The sequence below is a fragment of the Scophthalmus maximus genome, chromosome 20 (assembly GCF_022379125.1).
Source record: "Scophthalmus maximus strain ysfricsl-2021 chromosome 20, ASM2237912v1, whole genome shotgun sequence".
Taxonomy (NCBI): Eukaryota; Metazoa; Chordata; class Actinopteri; order Pleuronectiformes; family Scophthalmidae; genus Scophthalmus; species Scophthalmus maximus.
Window position 1 is genome coordinate 1,215,001 of NC_061534.1, and position 21,165 is coordinate 1,236,165.

Consider the following 21,165-nt stretch of genomic DNA (forward strand, 5'->3'; position numbering starts at 1 on the left):
TTGTTCCCAGCTTTGACAATGAGGCTTTCTTTATTTAAACTTAGGATTCATGGCTCAGAGGTTGTTTCATTAATTTTACTGAAGGAAAAAATAAAAAAATAAAAAAACCGTTGTTGCAGACACGATGAGTCAGAACAAGACCTTTCTGAAGAAAGCTTCTGGTTTGTTTCCTTTACTTATAAAAAATCTAGTTTGACTTGAGCACACAACATCCTTTCCACAGGTTGAAATGAAATAACGTAACAAGGTCGGACACAAACAGATTCACAATCAGTTATTGTTTCGACTGAATCCACTAAAAACCTGTTCGTCTGCATGGTGAACAAAATAAATCCTCCACGTTAAAAGGGACGGTTCACCTTCACCCTTACAGTTCAGAGACGCTGGAAGAAGAAAAGAGAAAACAGGAAACACAACAGCAAAACAGGAAACACAACAGGAAACACAACAGGAAACAACAGTAAAACAGGAAACAACAGGAAACACAACAGTAAAACAGGAAACACAACAGTAAAACAGGAAACAACAGGAAACACAACAGTAAAACAGGAAACACAACAGAAAACACAACAGTAAAACAGGAAACAACAGGAAACACAACAGTAAAACAGGAAACACAACAGCAAAACAGGAAACACAACAGAAAACACAACAGTAAAACAGGAAATACAACAGTACAACAGGAAACACAACAGGAAACACAACAGTAAAACAGGAAACACAACAGTAAAACAGGAAACACAACGGCAAAACAGGAAACAACAGGAAACACAACAGTAAAACAGGAAACACAACAGTAAAACGTCGTCGGTGTGTTCTGATCTGTGGTTGTGTTTTGCTCTTCAGGGCCACTGACATTATGAACCAGCGTTTGATGGTTGATTCCTCCACTGTCGTTCATCAACGCTTCATCCATTCACTCACAAACAAACAAAACCTCGTTGCCTCTGAACGTGATCCAGTTTCCTCCAACACGTCTTCACTGGTCCATTGGACAGAAACACTGAGTTCTAAAGAGACGAGGTTTTGAAAAAGAAGAGGCAGAGTTTGGCACGAGTGACGCGTTGTGCAGAACGGAGTGTGTGTGTGTGTGTGTGTGTGTGTGTGATGTGTGTGTGTGTGATGTGTGTGTGTGTGTGTGTTTGATGTGTGTGTGTGTATGTGTGTGATGTGTGATGTGTGTGTGTGTGTGATGTGTGTGTGTGTGTGATGTGTGATGTGTGTGTGTGTGTGATGTGTGATGTGTGTGTGTGTGTGATGTGTGTGTGTGTGTGTGTGATGTGTGTGTGTGTGTGATGTGTGTGTGTGTGTGTGATGCCAGCAGCGTTGGTGGATCATCTCATTTGCCTCAGCCACTTGAAGCAGCGTGTCTGTGGAAACATTAAAGACGTCACGTTGTCGTTCAGTGATTATCTCTGTGATCCTCGTTTCTTTATTCATCTGTCATCTGCTCATCACTTCATCATCTCTTCATCTTCTTCTGCTTCTTCGTCTTCTTCTGACTCAAGTTGCTGCTGATTTTCTTGTTTTCAGTTTCTTTTGTGTTTTCTTCCATAATATTGAACCCTTACAGTGTGTGTGTGTGTGTGTGTGTGTTTGTGCGCTAGTCCATTTACTCGCACACACACACTCACACAGCGCTGCTATTGACCGAGCTTTTTCCCATCATGTCCATGCGCTGCCAGAAGAAACGCCAGAGGCGAGTCAGGGTTAAGTGTCTTCCCCAAGGACACGTCGGCATTCGAACCGCCGACCTTCGTGTTGGTGGACGCTCGCCGACTCTACCTGCTGAGCCACAGCCGTGTGTGTGTGTGTGTGTGCGTGTGTGTGTGTGTGTGTGTGCGTGTGTGTGTTGCAGTGAATTCCTTCCTCCCCTTTGAAGAAAATTGTCTTGTCTCTCTTTGAGAACTTTTCCAGCCCTCGGGCCGACCGGAGGGCGAACGCAACCGGGGGGGGCGGGGGTGTGTGTGTGTGTGTGTGTGTGTGTGTGTGTGTGTGTGTGTGTGTGTGTGTGTGTGTGTGTGTGTGTGTGTGTGTGTGTGTGTGTGTGTGTGTGTGTGTGTGTGTGTGTGTGTGTGTGTGTGTGTGTGTGTGTGTGTGTGTGTGTGTGTGTGTGTGTGTGTGTGTGCCGTCTCTCACAATCATCAGTGTCAGTCGACATCGTCAGCTCCGCCCACTTCTGGATTGACGCAACTTTACATTTATGAAAACACCTGATGTCCAAACTGTACAGAAACATACACATTACATATCCACAGTTCCAGCCCAAATGTTCTCACGTCTCTCGAGCTCATGTCTTTCGCACCTTGAAGAAGAAACGGTTTGGTGTCGAAGAATGAGACGTGACCTCCTCCTCCTGAAGTGGAAAGCAGACACAAGCGAGCCGTGACCTTATCGGCAGGTTCCACCATCTTAAAAAAGGAAATTCTCAAGCGCGGCGGCGGCGGCGGAGGAAAAATGCCCTCGGTTTCGAAGTGACATCTCCACCATGTGACGAGTCATCTCAGAATACAGACTCTAACTCCCGTCTCCTCTCTCTCTTCCTCAGAACCCGGCGTGAGCAGGAACCTCCAGTTCCTCCAGCGTCCGTCCCGAGTGGCGGCTCTGCTGGGAACCGACGCCGTGCTGGAGTGTTCCGCCTCCGGTTACCCGACTCCCAGCGTCCAGTGGACGAGAGGCGACGAGCAGATCCAGAGCTGGTGCGTCCTCGGTTACTGTTCACGAGTCACACGCGTCATCCCACAGATCCCACGTGCAGAGACGCATTGAATGCATCACGGCGCTCCTCTGTTGTCTCCCCCAACAGGAACAAGAAGTACTCCCTGCTGGCGGGCAGTAACCTGATCATCCGCAGCGTCACCGACGACGACTCCGGCGTCTACAGCTGCGCGGCCGCCAACAAGAACCAGAACATCACGGCCCAGGCGGAGCTCAGTGTGCTGGGTGAGTGACGTTACGACCACGTGGACACAGAACACAAACGCCTTCAGTTGTGTGGGCGAACGAATAAATGAGGCCGTGTCACTTCGCAACGCTCCCATGGGAAGAAATAAGAAATAAGAAATAAGAAATATAAAACTCCAGACCAGGAACTGTTCGCGGCCTCCTCGAAACCATTACAATAAAGAAAAGGGGGCGAACAAAGAAATGGTCCACATCCCTGCGCTGACAGGAAGCCTCCGACACTCAGGGACACGGACTCACATCCGGAATCAAGTGCAGCCGTGGAAAACAAAAATAAGAATAAAAAATCGCAGACGTCTGTTTGCTCCGGGAGGATTTTCATAAATAAAAAATGCTCGTGTTCATCGTCTGACTGCTGCCGGATTCATATTACAGCTGCCGACGCTCTCAGGTGAATCCAGACTGATCTGATTGTAGAAGCAGACAGCATTGACATAAATATATATATATCTCTCTATATATATAGATATATAGATATAGATATTTCTTTTTCTGTAATCATTCCGGGGTGTAAAGGTGTAAAGTTTTACAATATGTTAAGATAAGAGTTTTTCTACTGAGCCGTTGATTTTATTTCTCAGAGAACACTTAACGGCTCAGTTTTTTGTTCATGTATTTATACACAAGTTACTGAGCGACTGTTTCATTCGAGTCATGGATCAGGATCGTGACATTGTGTCACGTAGTGCGTCGACTTGCGGTTTGTTTTCCGGGAGTCGTCGTGTTGGAGAACGGGCCTCATTCGAACTAATGACGGAGATCTGTCTCTCGTCTGTCACATCGAGGACTAATTCGTGGCCATTTGAGCTTCGGTCTAATGACGATATCTGATAGTTGATGTCCTTCAGAGGACGTGGTCTCCTGTAGCTCTGTCCTCAACTTCTTCCTCTCACAACGCGAGTCAAACAACACGTGACATCGCCCCCACAGAAGAGTATTTCATGTACGCCACCAGAGTATTTCCTGTACTCCACCAGAGTATTTCCTGTACGCCACCAGAGTATTTCCTGTACGCCACCAGAGTATTTCCTGTACGCCACCAGAGTATTTCCTGTACGCCACCAGAGTATTTCCTGTACGCCACCAGAGTATTTCCTGTACTCCACCAGAGTATTTCCTGTACGCCTCCAGAGTATTTCCTGTACTCCACCAGAGTATTTCCTGTACTCCACCAGAGTATTTCCTGTACTCCACCAGAGTATTTCCTGTACACAACCAGAGTATTTCCTGTACACAACCTCTTGTTGTGAGGCACAAACTCCGGACGATGTCCAGACTTCATCCTCCGGAGACGTTGACGTTTGAACGGGGTTAGAGAAAAATGATCCGAGAAAACATCCGTGTTGGTGTTTTGTCATGAATTCGCTCGATAAGCTTTTTGTTCTGCTGATTGAACGTTTAATGAAACAGAGGCGGCGTTATAATTGGAAAAAATGATAAAGTAATTCTGTACAAAACAAACTGTGATCATCATTATTTGAGATTATCATACATATGCTGCATTATGTATATTTTGTATGTTTTTTTACATGCTACTTATTCATAAACTAATTTGTATTAGTTTATTTTTTTTTTTGAGTTTTTTTCATTTTTAACAAAGGAAAAAGCAAACAAAACATTTATACACATACATATACATACACACGAAAATATATATACTGTTGATATATGTATATGTACAAATTCCCAACATAAGTTTGTAGTATATATATAAATGCGTGTCCAACATCATTTACCGAACTATATTGACGAGAAGTCATAAACTACATAGATATTTATTGATTCATTTTAATGGATTTTTTAAATGAAACCCTCCTGATTCATGTTGGAGGGAGAAGGTCTGTTGAGGTCGTGTTTAAAAAATAGCTCCGCAGAATTTATCACCAGTCGGTGGTTAAGTGTGAAACATAAAAGGCCCCACGGATACAATAATAAAATAATAATTTCCATGTTGTCCGTACACAGTCTCCGTCCTGCGTTTACATTAAACCAATAAAGAAGAATTGTGTCGAGCTAATATGCCCCATTACACTTTGTTTGTCCAAGGGGAGGCAGTTAGACGCTGATGAATCTCCCCAGCGTGGTGATGTACGGTGTGTGTGTGTGTGTGTGTGTGTGTGTGTGTGTGTGTGTGTGTGTGTGTGTGTGTGTGTGTGTGTGTGTGTGTGTGTGTGTGTGTGTGTGTGTGTGTGTGTGTGTGTGTGTGTGTGTGTGTGTGTGTGTGTGTGTGTGTGTGTGTGTGTGTGTGTGTGTGTGTGTGTGTGTGTGTGTGTGGACTCCACAGGGCAGCGACCGTGATTGGATGATTAGGAGAACGGATGTTTGTGTGGTTTGCCATAATAACGAGTGCGGCCCCGGCTCGTTAGTCGCTTCCTGTTAGCGGCTTAATGAACGCGATGAGGAAGAAGAAAAAACTGCTGTCAGTCAAATATCCAGCGTGCGGCTCTCGGCACAAATCTGCCGACGTTAGCGCCCTAATGGGAAAAGAAAGAACAGAAAAGAAGAAAGAAGGAGGGTGGACGAGAGACATCACCGGGTCGAGTCCAGTAAGAAAATAGCGGGATTTACTATAATATGGGAAAAAATACTACAAAATATCAGATCAACAAGTGGTCAGTGCATGGTGTCCCAAGAAAACCTGCGTCTCTCCGGGCGTGTTTATCTCTCTGGGAATAACGTCGTCATCAAACGGACAGAATATCTGTCTCCATGGTGTCTCCGCTGTGTGTGTGTGTGTGTGTGTGTGTGTGTGTGTGTGTGTGTGTGTGTGTGTGTGTGTGTGTGTGTGTGTGTGTGTGTGTGTGTGTGTGTGTGTGTGTGTGTGTGTGTGAGTCAGCGTCCATCAGCTTGTTCAGCTCTGATTGAAGCGCAGTTTATCTGCAGCCTCCACGTTGTGTTTACTGCCACTGCAGAGACGTAAATCTCATTCATGTACGACGTCGATGTCGTCGGCGTTGTGGTTCTTGTGCCGCCGTCGCCGCTTATCACTCGTGCTAATGCTAGCGCCACCAGCAACATTGATTACAGACCTTGGAGTCCTGCCTGCAGACGGGGGGGGGGGGGGGGGTTGACTGGTGCAGACTAACTAACACAAGGAGGAGCTGATTTCTTTTGCAGGGAAAAACTGTTTTGCTTTTGAAAAATCTTCCGTATCAACATCACACACGTCATCATCATGTGTGAACAGCTGACATCATCATCGTCTTTAACTGATCTGTGAGATCCCCTCACTTCAACCTGTGACCTCACCGCTCCTCTTCTTCTTCTTCTTCTTCTTCCTCTTCCTCTACCTCTTCTTCTTCTTCCTCTTCCTCTACCTCTTCTTCCTCTTCCTCTTCCTCTTCCTCTACCTCTTCTTCCTCTTCCTCTACCTCTTCTTCCTCTTCCTCTTCCTCTACCTCTTCTTCCTCTTCCTCTACCTCTTCCTCCTCTTCCTCCTCTTCCTCTACATCTTCTTCCTCTTCCTCTACCTCTTCTTCTTCTTCTTCTCCCATGAAACCAGTGAGTCAATCCTGCGGCAGCTGAGCCGAAACCTTTTTACGGCGCTCGTGTTTGAAATACGAGGCGGTTTCGATGTTAATTGAAACGTCGCCAATGCGGCTAAAAATCAATCAGACGCACAAACACACACACACACACACACACACACACACACACACACACACACATACACACACTTCATTCAAGGCAATAAAATGCAGATCGTTTTAGTCTCTGTGGTTTGCGGTGATTGTCTCACTTCACTTTGGAGTCATGAAGTCCCTCGATAGGAAGGACGACACACACACACACACACACACACACACACACACACACACACACACATAGTAACACTCTCACACACACATACACACACACACACACACACACACATAGTAACACACTCACACACACACACTCTCACTCACACACATAGTAACACACTCTCACACACACACACACACACACACACACACACACACTCACACACACTCTCGCACACACATACACACACACAGCCTCCACGGCCGTGGCCGGCGGGGCTCCTCTCCTGATTAATTACGGGCTCTGTGAATTACTGTGGGTGGTTTTCGAAAACATTTAACAAGCTGCCAAACTCCCCCAGTGATCCACCGGCAGGCCGCTCGCCGCCGCTCGCCAGGAGAGACGGAGCCGACGCCTGAAAGACAAGAGAGAGAGAGAGAGAGAGAGAGAGAGAGAGAGAGAGAGAGGAGGGGGCGGGGTCACAGAGCTTCATCCATACCGAGGATTTGACTCCGCCCACCTGAGTCACACGGAGCTGCTCCTCTTCGTGGCTCCGTTTCAAATGAACCTGTCCTGGAAGCGGTTTTCCAAAATAACTTCAAATGAATTTGCAGCACCAGGGGACGGTGGCGGGAACAGAGCGTTAACTGTCTCTCGGAGCGAACTACTCACTGTTAACAGCAGCTCAGTTTGTCAGTAAACAGCAGTAAAGTGTTATGTGAGAGGCGACGGCCTAATAAAAGGTTTCGTACCTAAAAGTCTTTTCACACTAATGATTCCGCCGCAGTAAATCCACGACGTCGAGGCCTGATGACGCAGAGAAGATATGATATTAAAGGCAGATATTCATATATAGACGCAGCAATTAAAGTTTATGACGTTCAATTAGTTGTGGCTCTCAATCGTCCTCTTTAGACATTTTCTGTGATGTAGTTTTACACAAATGTTGTTTCCAGATTTAGACTTTTCAAGTATTTCACTGTCGCAGACAAATTTCCAATATGGGAATAAAATCACAAGAGTTTTACAGCAAGAAGGTTCTGGGTTCACGTCCCGGTTCAACCAACCAGGGCCTTTCTGTGTGGAGTTTGCATGTTCTCCCCGTGTGTGCGTGGGTTCTCTCCAGGTTCTCCGTCTTCCTCCCACAGTCCAGAGACATGAGAATGGGGTCAGGTTCATTGAGACTCTAAATTGACCGTAGGTGTGAATATGAGAGTGAATGGTTGTTTGTCTCTGAACGTGGCCCTGTGATAGGCTGGGACCTGTCCAGGGTGAACCCCGCCTCTCGCCCAATGTCAGCTGGGATTGGCTCCAGCGACCCTTAAATGGATAAAGTGGTAGACGATGGATGGGTCTAGTTTGGGGCCATCTTGGGTTGTTGGGGGCAATCATGGGTTGTTGGGGGCCATCATGGGTTGTTGGGGGCCATCTTGTGTTGTTTGGGGCCATCATGGGTTGTTGGGGGCCATCTTGTGTTTTTTGGGGCCATCTTGGGTTGTTGGGGGCCATCTTGGGTTGTTTTGGGCCATCTTGTGTTGTTTGGGGCAATCTTGGGTTGTTGGGGGCCATCTTGGGTTGTTTTGGGCCATCTTGTGTTGTTTGGGGCCATCTTGTGTTGTTGGGGGCCATCTTGGGTTGTTGGGGGCCATCATGGGTTGTTGGGGGCCATCTTGTGTTGTTGGGGGCCATCTTGGGTTGTTGGGGGCCATCTTGGGTCGCGGGTTGGGTCTAAAGATCGTGAAAGGAGCATCGCCACCTTCAGCAGGTCTGCACATTGTTGCCTCAGCCACGACTCTGCTCGCTGATCTTCTCTCTCTCGGCTCCACGAGAAGCTCAGCTTTTTGTTTCCTCTCCATAAAACTCTCCTGTGCGGCTTCACGGAAAAACAGCCGGCAGCTACAGGTTGCGTGTGGCTGATGGAACCTCACGCTGCAGTTTAGACCCTGAGAATGAAAAACCATTTCTCTCTGCCTCCTCAGTGAACCACTCGCCAACATCGTCACTTAAATCACCACTTGTTCGGTGTTTTCAGATTAAAACGCGCCGCCGGCTCTTTGGTCACGTTACAATCTCAGTCTGTCCAGAGCCGCTGCTGCTGCCGCTCATTTCTTTCTTTCTGCCTGACCGCCGGCTCATAATGCGCTCGCTCGGTCGACCCCGTGCGACCAATCAAATCAACCTCACCCGTCTTTTGTTTCTTTAAGCTTCGTAATCCAGGATTTGAACTCAATCAAGTCACAGAGGGGGGAAAAGGGGTGAAAGGGACTTAACATGACCCAGACAGGAGTGACCTGGCGTGTTCTACCCATCATGCTCTTCTGTTCCAGCTTAACCCCTCAGCACCTGCTTTTCAACAATGACTCCTCGCCACACGTGACCTTGTGGAGAAACATCTCGCTCTTGTTTGGCCACTCGGAGGAGAAAGCGCCTCACGAGAGTGGAAAGTGTGAGGCGATCGGTTCCAGACATCTGTTTCCTTCTCGCCATCTGCCGCCGCCGTCTCTCTTGGCGTATTTGCGGATTTTGTTTGGACGTTTGTGAGGAATCTTGGGAGACTGGCGTTTCCTTCTTGCCGGGTCAACTGGCCGTCTGTCTGCTTCCTGTTCTCCGTCCCTAATCCTGCCATCTGTGGGGTTTCCTCTCAGAGACTTGATGCAATAATTATGCTGCTGCTTTTTTTGGGAATGTTTCGAGGAGTGAAGGTCGTCGTGACTCCGTTCTTCAGTTTCGGCACAATCTGTCAGACTGATGTTACAGTGAAATCACAAATCTCTCTCTGCCAGTTTGTATCTGCGACTTGTCTGTGTTGGTTTCTTCTTTCTGGGTGATTTGTCATAGACGTCCAGCTGGTTGCCATGGCAGCAGTGGTTGTTTACCCCCGGACGACGCGTCCAGCTGTGGACCGTCAGGCGAGGTCGATCGTCAGGCGAGGTCGACCATCAGGCGAGGTCGACCGACCGGCGAGGTCGACCATCAGGCGAGGTCGACCGACCGGCGAGGTCGACCGTCAGGCGAGGTCGACCGTCAGACCGACAGACCGACAGGCGTCTTTGCCTCCGCGGGAACACGACAGCGCTGATCCGACCACATTTGGGTCAAACCTGCTAGAAAGTAATTAGACACCAGTGTGGCATCCCGCCGCCACGATGACCACCACTGCTGCCATGGCAACCAGCTGGACGTCTATGTCTTCCTGCTGTGAAGCTGCAGCTGAGGAAGAAATCCCCCCGAATAGCATCAGCTTTCCTTCACATCTGTGTTCGCACGGCAGAGCATAGCCAGTCAGGAGTTATGTCAAATAAATTTGCAAAGCTTGAACTATAGAAGCTATTGGAATAAGAAACCTCCTGTTGAGCGTCACACGATTCTGTCGTTGCTCCGATAAAAGTGAATAATCACGCAGGAACAAACGGTGTAAACATCAAACAGGAGCAGAAATATCATCAAATCTGCTTTTTGAAGCAGGAGATTAGAAATTAAGGAGCTCATTCTCTGTGTAGCCGACGTTAAATATTACGACTGTTCCTGTGTTCTATGATTTAATTTACAGAAAATGATTTTATTTCTCAGTGTTCCCCGGTGGTCCGACCTTCATCGGCCCCGTAATCACTGATCTCTCTGAAAATCACTTCACTTTAATCCTGGTCAGGAACTGTGTGTTTTACAGAAGAGGATCAGAGGAAGGAGCTTTTATTGACTCAAATATCCACGCAACATATGAATAATAACAAAACAATAATCTGACGAGTCTGTTTATGTAATTGTGGCATTAATATATATTTATATTGGATAAATTTAATATTTCCCGTGGTTCTGAAGGCACGTTGTTAATAATCATAACGATGTCATCGGCGTTTGCAACAGACGTGTTAGTCCTTCATCCTCCGATGACGGCGACATTACGGCCCATTGACTGTTGCTGACATGTTCGCAAAGTGAGACATGGTGTGTGTGTGTGTGTGTGTGTGTGTGTGTGTGTGTGTGTGTGTGTGTGTGTGTGTGTGTGTGTGTGTGTGTGTGTGTGTGTGTGTGTGTGTGTGTGTGTGTGTGTGTGTGTGTGTGTGTGTGTGTGTGTGTGTGTGTGTGTGTGTTTTCGTTAATGACAGATAATTGGTGGTTAAGATCAGATTGACAGAGGTCGCTAACGAGTTTCTGTTCACGCACTGTGAGTGTGTGCATGTGTGTGTGTGTCCTTCAGTAGGTGTCATCATCACACACACGCATGCACACACACAGCAGATGTTCATTGAAATGAATGATGGAAGCACATTTCCATTTGAATGCTAAGTGGAAGTTATTATGGTGCGGCTATAGAGGCATCACTGATACAGAGTGTGTGTGTGTGTGTGTGTGTGTGTGTGTGTGTGTGTGTGTGTGTGTGTGTGTGTGTGTGTGTGTGTGTGTGTGTGTGTGTGTGTGTGTGTGTGTGTGTGTGTGTGTGTGTGTGTGTGTGTGTGTGCGTGTGTGCGCGTGTGCGCGTGTGTGTGTGCGTGTGTGTTGTGGGGACCGAGGTCTTCTCTTCCTTATGGGGACAAAAAGCCCATATATCTAAATTCCTTTCCTTTTAAGCTGAATACATGATCTAAGTTGAGGGTAAAGGGAAGTAGTGGTTATGTTTAATGTATGAGTTGATTAATATAAGTTAATACAATGTCCTCAGACGTCATGGAGACACAACTGTGTGTGTGTGAGACCGAGAGATTATTTCCTCACTGCATCGAAATTGCCTTCGTTTGTCAGATTACATTAAATCCTCTTTTTATTAGTTGACTGAATATCAGAAAAGATTTCTGTCAGTCGTCACGTCAGTCGTAAATCCAGCAGAGAGAGGGCGAGTGTGTATCGTGACGAAGTGGAGTCCGACATGTCGTCGTATGTTAGACCACAGCAGCGACTGGTGGACGTCGGAGGAACTGCAGCCGCTCGCTGCGACGCGGAGGCTGCTGATTGGTTTACGATCCGTCCTCCCGCGTCTCCGACGGATTCCCGGGTTTTGTGTGTGTGTGTGTGTGTGTGTGCGTGTGTGAGAGTGTGTGATTGTGTGTGTGTGTGTGTGTGTGTGTGTGTGTGTGTGTGTGTGTGTGTGTGTGTGAGAGTGTGTGATTGTGTGTGTGTGTGTGTGTGTGTGTGTGTGCGCGTGCGTGCTTGTGCGTGCGTGTGTGTGTGTATGTGTGTGTGTGTGTATGTGTGTGTAGCGGAGTTTAAAGGAAATCATTAGCTGTTAATTAGAGCATTACTGCAGTGATAAAGTTACACCTCCACATAATGACGTATCGATGGGAGACACAACTCACCGCCTCCACAAACTTTACACCTTCTCTGGCTCTCTTCTGTTTCTTCTTTCCCGAGTCACTCTCGTTTCCCCCTCTCTTGCTTTATATTCATGTCTTGTTCTGTTTCATTCTCTGTCACCTGCTTGTGTTTCGCCTCCGTCATATTGAATCCTAGGTCACACATGTAGAACTCAGGAAGCCGTGACATGGCGTCTTCTCGTCGACAGTTACGAGACGTTCCCGTCGTCGCCGGTCCATTTGAACTCTCTTGACTGTTTTCAGCGTACGTCTTTTTTTGACTCCTCACATGTCCACGTCCAGACCTGCTGATCAAACAGAAATCAAAACTACCTGGGTAATTAAACTATGATCCACGATCTCTTCTGTGTTCACCTTGTACGCTAAAGGTTTTAAATGTGTCCGGAAGTTAGCGACAAACCCGAAGGTGTCAAACCAATTTTGCCGCCGCCGACGACGAGGAGCTGAACGTGCGGCGACCGGCGGGCGGTGATGAGAGCAGACACGAGGAGTTTGTAATTGTGTTAATTAGTCGGTAAATAAGCGAGGTGGCGATGTGAAACCTGACCGTGAAGGTCAAGGTGTGTGTAGGTGTTGAGGGTGTGTGTGCTCGTGTCTTCCTGCAGTTCCTCCTCAGTTCCTCAACTACCCGACCAACACGTTGGCCTACGAGTCGACCGACATCGAGCTGGAGTGCGCCGTGACGGGGAACCCGCCGCCGACCGTCCGCTGGACCAAGAACGGAGAGGAAGTCATTCCCAGCGACTACTTCCAGATCGTGGTGAGTCCGACATGAACACTGAATCCACACATCTGAGCGTAGACGCGTGGGAACATGAAATCAAATCTGAATGAATAACCACGTGATACGAACTCACTCGACTCATACTTTCATGTTTATATTCACAGCCTTGATTATGACCCATAAGTGAATTTTATAACAACAACAAGACTCGCAGGTTGTAAACGAACAGACACACAACAGGAAGTGAGAGAGCGGAAACAGAGTGAGAGAATCACGGCGGTGGTTGACATTAATCCCTTGTTCTACATAATCTCACAATATGAGCATCACTCACAAACTCTAATCCCCTAATCGTCTGTAAAGCAACAACATTCCCTCGGTCTCTCACACACACTTGCTGTATGTTTTATGAAACACTTCTGTGTGTGTGTCTGATTGTTGTTGTTGTTGTTGTTGTTGTTCAGGACGGCAGCAACCTGCAGATCCTGGGTCTGGTGAAGTCAGACGAAGGATTCTATCAGTGCGTCGCTGAGAACTCAGCCGGCAGCTCGCAGGCGATGGCTCAGCTGCTGCTCCGAGAGCCAGGTAGGACCACGCACACGCACGCACGCACACACGCACGCACGCACGCACACACGCACGCACGCACGCACGCACGCACACACGCACACACACACACACACACACACACGCCCCACCGTCATCACCTGTCGTCTTAATTTCAGTCATCATTTCCTCTCTGATCTCGCTGTTTCCTGTAAAAAAACGAATCACTGGATTTACACCTTTTCTGTTGGTTTTGTTATAAATTCATATTCAAATGGCCGCTCGTCCACCCGTGTAGTTTGACGACGTCACCCCGTCGCCTCGTGCGGCGCTCGGCGGGATTCGTCAGCGGCGACATCACCGTCAGACGGGGAGCAGCTGGAGTCGGCGGCTTTTGGCAAAGTCACTGTTTGTTGTGTTGGTGTGAAAATTCAGTTAGTCATGTGTTGTGACAGGAGCTACCACTCACACACACACACACACACACACACACAGATAGATATTAAAATGTGTACAGCTCAGCCGGTCTGCAGAACATTTGAGTCAGCACATCGTGTGTGTGTGTGTGTGTGTGTGTGTGTGTGTGTGTGTGTGTGTGTGTGTGTGTGTGTGTGTGTGTGTGTGTGTGTGTGTGTGTGTGTGTGTGTGTGTGTGTGTGTGTGTGTGTGTGTGTGTGTGTGTGTGTGTGAGAGGGAGGATGATAAAGGGGCGAGAGACATTGCGCACAGTTACATCCATTCTTGATATTGTTGTGGCTCCAGGATCCGTTGTAGGTTAAAACCAGGCGAACGAACTAATTCATTTCCTGATTTACCTGTGACCTTCCTGCTTCAACAACATGCTGCGTTGTTTAGCTAATGAGCTAACTTACTGTGTGATCTGCTGTTTTCATATGGACCTCATGAGGAGGGACACAACATGGACGCTCATATTAACATGGCTGTTGATTTGTAGAAGCCACAGACGCTAACACGTTAGCAACATCATTTTCCTCAGACATAATAAATATGACAAGACTGAACTGTTCTATTGATTTTCTAATGTCAGATAAACTTCCGTGGCCTCCGCCATTTCTGAAAACGTTAGCAAACAGGAATGTCGTGAGGTCCGACGCTTTAGACAACCCTCTTCAAAGGAGGCGGGAAAAAACAAAGACAAATAACAAATCACACTAAAGCAAACTTTCCGTTACAAAACGTAAAATAACGTACCGCCTAAGAAACTGAATCGCTAGCTGACGTGATTGTTAGCTACACTACAGCTACTTTCTTTGTCTCTACTTTAATCACTGTTCAGCGTGTTGCCTCTCCCCTGAGCCGGCAGCACAGATGGCAACACACACACACACACACACACACACACACACACACACACCCCACATTAAGAGGGTCAGATGGTTGGTGTTATCGCTTGGTTACAATCGCCACGGGAACCTAGCATCCTAGCAGGCTCACAGCGGCCAATCAGACATTCCCACGAGAAATCACGGCGTGAGTGTGTGTGTGTGTGTGTGTGTGTGATTGTCAGCATACCACCTTGTTACCCTTGACAGAGGCGAGCCTCTTGATCCTCTAGTGGCTCTTAATACACACACACACACACACACACACACACACACACACACACACACACACACACACACACAATTATGTGTTGGTTTTGTACAAGTACTTTTCACAGACAGGTATGATACCAGTGCACACACACACGCGCACACACACAGAAACACGCACACACGCACGCAAGCACACACACAGACACACACACAGACGCACACACAGACACAGACACACACACACACACACACACACACACACACAGACGCACACACAGACACAGACACACACACACACACACACACACACACACACACACAGACGCACACACAGACACAGACGCACACACACACACACACACACACACACACACAGCTGCTGCTGTTTTAGATTTGTCTTGGTCTTCGGCTTCTTTCTGAGCAAAATCTCTGAGACTGAGAGTGAAAGTCTCAGAAGAATCAGGAAAAACTCTGGCATCAACATTTGTGTCACGATCATAGTTGTTTGAACTTCGGTGCCGATCAGGTGCAAACAGAAACATGGCCGTCGCGGAGGAGCAGAAACACGGAGCGAGCAGAAGACGTAGACGACTGTGACGTGCAGAATGAGAGAAACAATCGTGTTCCACTTCTGATCCAGTCTTTCGTTTGGCTGAAAACGATTCTGAAAGGTTCAAAGTTCAGTGAGTGAACCCGAACGGAGCCTTCTCCCCTCAGAGTGTGTGTGTGTGTGTGTGTGCGTGTGTGTGTTCAGTGTAGAAGTTAATGTATTCATATAGGAGTGTCTCTCTCTCTCTGTGTTTTACAGTCTCCTCAGTCCTCTCTCGCCCACTCTGCACTGCAGTCTGAGGTAAATCCTGGTCTGGATCTGATCTGGAGTCTGGATCAGGATTTAAACCTCAGACTCAGAGAGTTTGAGGTCGGGACTTTGGTCTCATTCTGTTTCCTGTTTTTATTTTTCATCTGTTCTTCTTCCTCCTTACATTTCTGACTTACCTTAAACCTCGACCTGATCCATTAATACATTTGTTAACAAATTAATTCTATAAAACTACTGATGAGTTGACTAATATGCAAAATCATCATTTATTTGATATTACAATCAGATTCAGAGATATTTTGTTGATCGGTGGAATGACGATAGTTTAAAAAGAGAAACCACTTACTTCCCTTGACCTGTTTCTCCTCCTCCTGATATTATCACTTATATCTTGTGATGTTACATTCGCTTCACTTTTGTTTTCTTTTTAAAACTCCTCCCTGTTGCCACGGTTACGCCTGCCGTCCCCATCCGGAGTTTTCGAGAGCTAAAAATGGAGACGCTAGGAAACGCTGCTCCGCGGCTGATTTGTGGGACGCGCACGTGCTCAGTGAATGTGTCATGTGACGTGTGAGAGTGTCGACAGAGATTGTTACTGATGCGGAGCTGAAACGCTCGTCTGGACGGAGATGGTTTCAGTTTTGAAATTGAAAACATATGTGTGGATTTAGCTTCATTTGTGTTCTTATGGTGCGGCCACCTGCTGAATATTGTGATTAACAAACCCTTCACATTCACATTATATATCAATATATATTTATATCAATATATATCAATATATATTTATATCAATATATATCAATATATATTGATATATCTATATATATCAATATATATTGATATATCTATATATATATATCAATATATATAGATATATCATCTCAGATCATTTTCAGGCTACAAGAGAAGAGAGAGAGGTTTGATCAGAATGGATAGAGAGAGAGATAATATCCAATCACCCAACACAGTTCTGGAGTGGATGCTGGAAAACAGAAGATGGAGGAAGGATATGGATGGATGGAGAGAGAGAGAGAGAGCGAGCGAGAGAGAGAGAAGAGGAAAAAAGAAACTAAGAGACGGGAGGGTCAAGCGAAGGGCAGGGCGAGAGAGAGAGAGACAGAGAGACACAGAGAGAGGAGGAAGTGTGTCAGCCATGACAGATTTGTATTCCACAGTGAGAGTGTGACCTTAGCAAACCCATCACACACTCACACACACACTCACACACTCACACTTTATCTTTCACACACAGAGAAATGCTTTTACTCCGTCACCTCCGCTCTCTTTACACACACACACACACACACACACACACACACACTTTACCCCCACTCGACAACAGGAGTGTGTGTTCGTGTAGGATGAGAATGTGTTGGGAGTGGGTGGTGGGGGTGGGGGACTCTGTCTGTTGCCATGGTGACAGTAGCCTCCTCTCCTCCACCATCTTCTACCATGTGAGAGGACCAAATGAGTGTGTGTGTGTGTGTGTGTGTGTGTGTGTGTGTGTGTGTGTGTGTGTGTGTGTGTGTGTGTGTGTGTGTGTGTGTGTGTGTGTGTGTGTGTGTGTGTGTGTGTGTGTGTGTGTGTGTGTGTGTGTTTGTTTAAAACAACCAAAATATCAAAATGTAGTAGATGAAAATATGAAAAAGTACAAACTTCATTTTCCTGTTTTCATATTTACCAGCTGATTCATTAAATCCATACTCGCACGACAGAACAACAACACAAAAAAGGATGTGAACCTGGATTCGTGCCCGTCACCTTCTTGCCGTGGGGCGACGGTGCTCATCACTACATCATCGGGCCAACCAGGGTTGGATCCTGATCAAGTCAACTTTATTTTCCAATGAACATGTGTTTGGTGACTGTGGCAAGGAACTACTCCCCTTTTTATTGGCAGAAACGTGGATCAGAACCAGACTCTGGAGGGTGGGGAGTGGCCATCTGCCTCGACAAGTGGGTGGAGATGTCATTTGAGAGGTCAGAGTAAGGTTACGTCCCCACAGTTCTTCTACAGAGCTGGAGGAATCATTTCCTTGATATTTCCTTCGTCGTCTGCTTGGTGTTCTTTGGAGATTCCAGGTGTTGAGAGTCTTCCTGCAACTGGAGTCTCTTTTGTCCAGGTCTTCCTGTATCTGCAAAAGTCCTACTTTAAGACCAGAGGCTTTTTAAAGGAGACAAGACAGGTCCTCTTTGGCCTGGACCACCTGCCTGGTTAGGAACGTCTCTGCCTCCTTCATGTCTGATCGATCTTCTGAGTTCTCCCTGGATTCCTTTTCTCCTTTCGGCAGCATCCTGTTTCATCTTCACATGTTTGGACAGGTCAATGATCATGGACGTCTCTCAAAAGGTTTTTCTGGATCACTTGATGTGAGTCAGTGAGTCGGACTGCACCTTGTATTTATTGCAGGTTGGACTTTAGGAGTTGTTGTCGCCTGGACCCTGGAAGATATTGGCTTGACCATGGTTGTATCCTGGACCTTGCCCCATCAGTTCATCCCTAGATTTCTTCTCTCTCTTTTACTTTGTCATCCAGAGTCTGCTCGGTGTTCTTCAGAGACTCCAGGAGGCGAGAGTCTTCCTGCCTCTGGAGTATTTCCTTGTCCAGGTCTTCCTGCATCTGCAACAATCCTGCTTTAAGGCCAGAGGATTTTTGCCGGAGACGGGACAGGTCTTTTTTGGTCTGTACCAGTGAACTTTTGACTGTGGACAATTCCTTCACCTCTCTGGTTAGTCTCGTCCTTGCCTCCTTGTTCATGCCTGATTGATGTTTGAGATGTCCCTGCATCCTCACATCTTTGGACAGTGCAAGATAATGGAGGTCTCTCAAATGTTGTTTCTGGATAAATTGTTGTGAGTCAATGAGTTGGACATTAGGCTGGACCTGGTAGTTGTTGTAGGCTGGACCCTGGTAGTTGAAGCCTGGACCTTGGGCTGGACCCTGGTAGTTGAAGCCTGGACCTTGGTTGTAGGCTGGACCCTGGTAGTTGAAGCCTGGACCTTGGGCTGGACCCTGGTAGTTGAAGCCTGGACCTTGGTTGTAGGCTGGACCCTGGTAGTTGAAGCCTGGACCTTGGTTGTAGGCTGGACCCTGGTAGTTAAAGCCTGGACCTTGGTTGTAGGCTGGACCTTGGTAGTTAAAGCCTGGACCTTGGTTGTAGGCTGGACCCTGGTAGTTAAAGCCTGGACCTTGGTTGTAGGCTGGACCCTGGTAGTTAAAGCCTGGACCTTGGTTGTAGGCTGGACCCTGGTAGTTAAAGCCTGGACCTTGGTTGTAGGCTGGATCTGAGTAGGTGTCGCAGCCTGGACCTTGATGGATGTAGCTGGCTGGTTGTGGCACTGGCATGGTGATGAATGGTACTTGACTCTCTTCAGTCCTTGTGTTGGTTCCTACAGGAGACTGGTTTTCCATTTCTATAGCAGCTTGTGCTTTGTTTGTCTCTGCTGACCTGGTTTGAGTCGAAGCAGCTGTTGACATTGCTTCCTCTGGTTCTAGAGTCACTGAAGACGACGTCTGGACGATTGTCTGATTTTGGGACTTCAGGGATTTCTTCATGTGCAAACTGAGGATACTATTTTTATCTCAGCTGTTCCTGTAAAAAGTCTCCTCCCCTCATAGGTTAAGACTCCAAGAGATCACAGCAGCAACAGAACTGTAGGTGATGTCAGAAAGATCACAGACACAGGAAGTGATGTCAGGTGTGATGATGTCAGATTTATAATATATATGAAATATCCGAACTTTCGAAAACTTAACTCCCCACATCTTACTTTCTCCTCTTTATTTTCTATTAGTCTCCTCTTCCTCCTCCCTCCCTTCCCCACCTCTTCCTCTCATCCGTCATGTCTTTCTCCTCCTCTTCCTGGTCATCTTGTCTTCTCCTCTTTCTTTCCCTCCTCCCCCCTTCTGCCCCTCCTCATGTCCCTCTTCCTCCCGACAAACTTTTTTTTTTTTTTTTTTAGATTAGTGGCACACTGACTTTGCTCTGTCTCGCTCCCTCGCCTCCACAACAACAAAACAAATGGAGGCTCGGCAGCGATCTGTCGGCTCGAGTGTCATTTCAATCCGCAGCAAGCGGCGGGCGGCGGCGACCCAGTGACGCCGCACAAGCGGCTTCAAAGCGCCTGGAGAGGACGGATTTAATGAAACTCGGCTCGATACGACCTGCTTGATGTGGAGGGAGAGGCAGTCAGAGTCGTAGGAGAGTGAATATATCCAAAAATAACATTTTATATCATTTTGTGAATTGGACCCTTTAACTTTTTTAACAGAAAAAAAGGTGACGACTAAAAATAATAAAAATACATTTTTTTTAAAGACCAGGAAATGTCACATACACAAAGCCGTAGTCTTTAATGAGTGGTTACATATCAAACTTTTAAAACATCTGCTTTCTGCATTTCTACTTTTTTAATCACTGTTAAGCTGCCGTCATTTACAACTTCCTGTGTGGCTGTTTCACATTAAAAGCACGGCGGGGGGAGGGGGGATAGGGATTAGGACCTTTAATGTGAAATAATCATGGACTTTACTTCAGAAGCAACGAAAGAAAAGAAAAGAGCTGCAGAAGATGGTGAAAGTTTTCAAAACTAAATTAATAATTAGACTTTTAAAAACAGTAATTAGAATATGATAAAAAGTTTTAATAAAACATGTCATTGTCACATAAAAAATTCAGGTTTTCTCCGCGTCGAGATTTAAAAAAAATAAATCTTTCCATTATAGCGATGTAACTTTATTCATAAATGTTCAGCAGTTTCTCAGCCTCCACCTCTTCTTATTAATAATTTTTCCATGTCTCTCATCAGCGTCTCTCTCTCTCTCTCCCTCCCGTCACATTGCAACCCGGCCTCTCTCGCCCTGCAGAGGGAGGACGGGAGGGAAATATTTATCTTCTCTCCTCTCATAGCGCTGATGTTTCTGCCGCGTCGGTCTTTATCGATCGGGGAAAGTGGAAGGTCATCCATATAGTGTGTGCGTGTGTGTGTGTGTGTGTGTGTGTGTGTGTGTGTGTGTGTGTGTGTGTGTGTGTGTTGTCACTTCCAACATTGATCCGCTTTGTGATGAAACACCTTCCCATCAGCCCCTTCATCATCAGTCAGCAGTAGGAGGAAGAGATGAGGCGTGTCTCTCTCTGTGTGTGTGTGTGTGTCTCTCTGTGTGTGTGTGTGTGTGTGTGTGTGTGCGTGTGCGTGTGCGTACAGTTGTCTTCAGTTATTTTATATCAAGAACCGTGGAAAAGAGTGAGACATTCATGTTTATTTATCTCATCTAACCAACATCCTGGTACTTTCAACATCTAAATCTCCTATAAGATGATATCATCTTTCATTCATCCTGTCGTCCAATCAGAAAGCTCTCTGGAGTTTTTGACTCCTCCCGCGACTTTAAATCCCGTCAGTCAGCGAGCGGAGCTCAGGGACCGACACGTCCCGCACGTGGGTTCAATCCTCATGGAGGTGAAGGATGGTGGCGAGCAGGGCTGTCGTCATGACTACC

General features: G+C 46.7%; 2 protein-coding genes across 5 annotated transcripts in view; one reads left to right on the plus strand and one right to left on the minus strand.

Moving 5' to 3' along the window:
* Positions 1–21,165, plus strand: part of dcc (DCC netrin 1 receptor) — a 155,402-nt gene that overhangs the window by 56,664 nt on the left and 77,573 nt on the right. For both annotated transcript variants that reach the window (XM_035608910.2, XM_035608911.2), the window contains exons 4-7: positions 2,549–2,699; positions 2,807–2,943; positions 12,626–12,780; positions 13,209–13,329. In XM_035608910.2, coding sequence (XP_035464803.1) covers positions 2,549–2,699; positions 2,807–2,943; positions 12,626–12,780; positions 13,209–13,329 — 564 coding nt within the window. The remainder of the gene's footprint in view (positions 1–2,548; positions 2,700–2,806; positions 2,944–12,625; positions 12,781–13,208; positions 13,330–21,165) is intronic.
* LOC118285353 (P32 adhesin-like) lies at positions 16,809–19,482 on the minus strand. Of its 3 annotated transcripts, none has more exons than XM_047329535.1 (3): positions 18,933–19,482; positions 18,627–18,893; positions 16,809–18,593 (listed from the first exon to the last, which is right to left on the minus strand). In XM_047329535.1, exons 1-3 carry the CDS (start codon positions 19,219–19,221, stop codon positions 18,166–18,168), a joined length of 984 nt encoding a protein of 327 aa, XP_047185491.1. In that variant the 5' UTR covers positions 19,222–19,482; the 3' UTR covers positions 16,809–18,165. The 3 variants fall into 3 exon arrangements, with proteins under 3 accessions (XP_047185491.1, XP_047185490.1, XP_047185489.1); XM_047329534.1 differs by having other exon boundaries at positions 16,809–18,572; positions 18,606–18,893; XM_047329533.1 differs by having other exon boundaries at positions 16,809–18,893; positions 18,933–19,481.

Bases quoted from the DNA above. Each gene is read 5' to 3' on its own strand.
- LOC118285353 (XM_047329533.1), bottom strand. From the start codon at position 19,221: ATGAAGAAATCCCTGAAGTCCCAAAATCAGACAATCGTCCAGACGTCG. The intron at 18,894-18,932 runs GTCCAGGCTTTA...CCTACAACCAAG, and splicing joins AGATCCAGCCTACAACCAAG to GTCCAGGCTTTAACTACCAG.